General features: G+C 35.8%; 1 protein-coding gene across 4 annotated transcripts in view; it reads left to right on the top strand.

Moving 5' to 3' along the window:
• LOC107731726 (storkhead-box protein 2-like) overlaps positions 1–4310 on the top strand; it is a 73449-nt gene extending 69139 nt beyond the window's left edge. For 3 of the 4 annotated variants that reach the window (XM_016542879.1, XM_016542882.1, XM_016542883.1), the window contains exon 4: positions 2959–4310. In XM_016542879.1, coding sequence (XP_016398365.1) covers positions 2959–3148 — 190 coding nt within the window. In that variant the 3' untranslated portion in view covers positions 3149–4310. Of the gene's footprint in view, positions 1–1253; positions 1409–2958 lie in introns of those variants that run through there. The other variant, XM_016542880.1, reaches the window with a different exon arrangement.
• The last annotated feature ends 204 nt before the right edge of the window (positions 4311–4514 follow it).

The following is a 4514-nucleotide window of genomic DNA, read 5'->3' as shown; positions in this document are numbered from 1 at the left end:
CTACAATCTCAATTAGGAGTGTCAATGGTCCATTTGAGAGATAGGTGGCGGTAATGCACTTATAAGTCTGCAATCCGATTTTTGGGTGGACTATCCCTTTAAAGCCAGAAACATACTCTATGCAAGTACAAAAAAACCTATGCTTGACCAACGTGTTGTAGGCACACACTGTCCTGTTGTACATACTTAACATTTATTCTTGCATTACTGTGGCAGTAATAAACCTCAGTAGTCTGATAGTGATAGTTAACTTAAAATGTCTGTGCCATTAAACCTGATGGGTTATATTTCAGATAAATAGCTATAAACACATCAACAGTTTAACTAACTTTAATTTGCTTAGCAACATTGTTAAAATGGTTGTTCTGTTATGACAGTAGTTGACTTGAAATATTACTGACCACTATAGTGGCCCTTGCAGAAGCGATGAGAATGCATTTTACACATTGAATTACAAAAAAATGTGTTCTGACACATTTCGCAATGCTACAGTTTGCTTAGAGTATGTTTGAGGCTTAATACTACTGTACTATGGATCATGTTTTCACTAAAATGGAAGAGGCCCTAACATGTGAGAGGTACCGAATACACCTTAATGTAGGTCAACCACTACCAGTTCTATAACTGCAGGCTTTGAAAGGGTTTACACCATTGTTTTTTTTTCTTTATCTGAATTTTTGTTTAAATAATATCATGTATTGGGTACTCCTTTTGTCAGTTTTGTCTAAATGAACGTCATGTTTGTATTTTAAGTGCTGCATTATTGCATTGTGTGTTCTCATTCAAAATCCATGGGTTAATTGACATTGTTCTTAAAATTATCACAATATAAAATAAATAAGCACATGTCTGTCACTTTATCTATTGATATGTATGAGGCCTTACTTAAAGAATGACTTGCTTTGAGAACATGATGCAACTTGTGCAACTTTACATCCTACCGTTATCCTTGTAATCCCCTTCAACTTGCACCCAGACCCTTTGATCTTGTCTTCCAAATGTCTGAAACCTCTCATACTGCAAACTTCCAGTAGATGTTTTCATGCTCAGACATTGCAGTGCAATTATAGTGACTCAGAAAACACTTTAAAGTTGGATGCAAAGTCTGTTTTGCAGGCAAAAATTCAACAATAAAAAAGGCGCAGTGTCATCCAGAGAGATATAAAGAAGTTTGTGACATCTAATTGAGGAAATAAACCGGACTTCTTGAACTGCTGAAATTAATGAAGTGGATTTTTTTTTACTATGTTAAGGAAATGTGATTGGATGAAGAAAAGCAAGCACTGTGCTGATACTCAGGTCACCCTGCGAGGCAGAGCGGGTTAGGAACGCTTCACTATGGTGACGGCGACCCCGCTCAGTGCCAAAAGCCTGATGAGACATTTCAAACATTTGAGGAACAAAATGTGCCCCATGATTTTTTTCTTTTATTGTGTTTTTTGTTTGTTTGTTTTCCCAAATTAAAGTATGTTGTTTTTCATACAGTGGTTCAGTTGCAGTTTTTACCGTGTGTGTGTGTTAGTTTTGTGCAGTTCCTTCTTTTGTTTTCATTCTCCCTTCTTGCACTTGCACTTTCTCCTCATAGAAAATGGAAATTCAAGCTAAAATTGCCTGTTTCTTAAACAGCGGTATGTCAGACGTCTTCTAAATACTTGTTATTTTGTAATAATTTTTTTTTTTTAAAAAGGGCACATCCAGATTTTTTATTTATTTTTTGAATTGTTGTAGTTTCTTGGGCCAGTAACAGTTTTTTTTGTAAGCCTGTATCAAATGTATGCTTTAAATGGTTAATAAAAGCTAATTATTGCAGTAACAAATAACTAAATATCCAGATATATGAAATATACAACATTTTAACATAATTAACTAGTTTGCGCCAGTAGCCTTCGAGTTCGAGTCTTGGCTCGTGGACATTTCCCGATCCCATCCCTCTCACTTCGCTTTGTCTACATACTGTCCTATCATAATAAAGGCAAAAACAACGAAAATATTTTCAGATGATTTTTGATATGACAACTTGCATTCATACAACTCTCATGCAGTTCTGCATCTTGGGCAGGTTTGGGCTTTTTGAGAGTAGCATCTATTGACACTGGGCTTTTAGAATCCACACATAAATCCATGTATCATCACCCTAAACCTTTCTAAATGTTCTGGTCCTTCAGGTTTGTATTCTTCATACTGTCATGGTCTTAAATGTTAATTTAGCTCCTGTGCTGTCCTTTTTATTTTCTGTTGTCCTTTATTTACTTTTCTTTTAGTACCAGCTTTGGGCAAAATTCTGAAATTTAAGTTGGAATTAATTTAAAGTGAACAGGCCACATGCCACAGGATGTTGAATTGGAATGACAGGAAGAGGAATTAAACACTGATACTCAGCAAGAATTCCTTTCGTCCAATACAATATTTGTGATAAAACATAAATAATTACACGATTCATTTTGACAAATCTAGTCGCTGTAATTTATTATTATTATATTTTTATAATATATTTATTTTTTGCATAGCCCAATATTTTGAACAGTAGTGGTATACATATATACACATGCACACATTTATTATCTAAGTTCAGAAAAAACACAATTTTCTTAAAGATTTTAATTCGTCTTTACAGCACTACAAGAATTATCCACTGCATTGTTTTCCTGATAAAATACTGACAAGAAAATGTATGCTTGGCTTCATTTTAATTTTATTCCATTTTAATTCTGCTTCTTTATATTCTAATTCAAATTCTACATCCTGTTTGCAAATTTGATTCAAATTCAGTAGATTATTTGGAAATTAAACCAAATGGTGCACAACCCTGATCAGCATTAATAACAAGACTGTGATTGTTAACCTTGACTAACCCTATCTTTGTTCCATTTTCAACCTGTTACTAATCAATTTTCCATTTCTGCTTTCTTCATAACACTTTCATTCTCTTTCCCTTTCTTTCCTTCTGTATTGCTTCAGCACACGGGAAAGCCTTGCTTCGAACACCTCGAGTAATGTGGAAAATAGCAGGCGCCAGAATATGGCTTTGAGTCCAGGACACATTGGCACCAAAAGACCCCCGCCGCCCTACCAGCCCCCCAGCTTCCGTACCATTCGTGAGCCGCCCGCCAACCGCACGGAGAAACAGGCCTCCATCACCAGCGTGTAGTGATGGGGACCGCCGTTAAACCCAACTTCACCAGGACTGTTACATTCTTACAGAGCTCGTGTGACGCCTGTTCCTGCGGTTTTCAAACATAGATGTTTCAAAAAACACTTCATCATGATTCACTGGAGGTATCTTTTACTTTTTTTGATATTTGTAACAAATACTGCTGCAGACAAACAAGTCACTTCATTAGGACTAAATTTACGCTGATCTGCGATCTGTTTGGGATAAAATCCTTGATCGAACTCATTTGTAGGTGTCCTTTATAGCTTAATGTATCCACTACGGGTCTTAACTGTCTTCTGATCCAAACTTGGCTGTGTTGCCTCTGCCTATTCATTCATCGCTGTGTCTAGCATTTCATTCTGTACGCTCAGGTCCCTCTGAACTGACTTACTACGGACTTTAATGTCTCACATTTGCTGGCCAAAATTTGAAGGCCACAATAATCTCCCTGGAAATCTGAACAAGCTCATCTGTTTCTGCTGGAATCCTTTTACTGCATCCTTGTGTACCGTCCGCCGTCCTGGGATTTTTCCGGGACATTTATGTAGAATCTTAACAAAACTTACCACCATTATGGCATTATTTGTTTATAAAAAATACCCATTTAAATATTACTGGTGCTTTCTCATTGAATGGACCGCTATTCTTTAAAAAAAAAAAAAAGGGAAAAAAAAAGTTGGAATCCATTTTTATTTTCCAGATTTTCTCTTTTAATCAGGTGCTCAACTACTAGACGACACAGAATACACACATTGCTACCTCCACTATTTGTACAGTCATAGAGGGAGACATGAGAGACGTCCACACCCACCTTAGGCCCGCTGTATTAGACAAATCACTTTCAGCTTGCAAACTGTGAATGTACTGCTAGTGCTTTTCAATCACATCTCCATCATCGAGCGTTAATAACCTACTGTTCTCATACTAACAGAGCCGAATCTCATTGTAATAGAGAGGAGACTTGTGTGGAGTTTGGAATCATATAGGACCCATATTGAGTGGGTCATTTAGATCACCATATCTCTGATATCTCCAGCCATGTTCAATTATTTATTGTTATTATGATTATTATTATTATTACAATATTTTTTCCCCAGTTCTTTTAGGACACAAATTCACGGTAAGCATTAGAACAGTATTTCACCGATTTTTGAAATATGGGGCAAAACTTTTTGTTTTTTTATAAATGTGTATAAATGCTGTTCTTTCCAACTTTTTGTTCATCAAAGAATCCTGAAAAAAAAAGTAATGGTTTCTACAAAAAAATTACACTGCATTGTTTTTGACAGCGAGTAATAGCTTTTAAAATATATTTAAATAGAAAATGTTATTTTAAATAGTAATAATATTTCACCGTTTT

The sequence above is a fragment of the Sinocyclocheilus rhinocerous genome, unplaced genomic scaffold (genome assembly GCF_001515625.1).
Source record: "Sinocyclocheilus rhinocerous isolate Xijiao unplaced genomic scaffold, SAMN03320098_v1.1 scaffold3446, whole genome shotgun sequence".
Classification (NCBI taxonomy): Eukaryota; Metazoa; Chordata; class Actinopteri; order Cypriniformes; family Cyprinidae; genus Sinocyclocheilus; species Sinocyclocheilus rhinocerous.
This window is presented reverse-complemented; position numbering and strand designations above follow the sequence as displayed.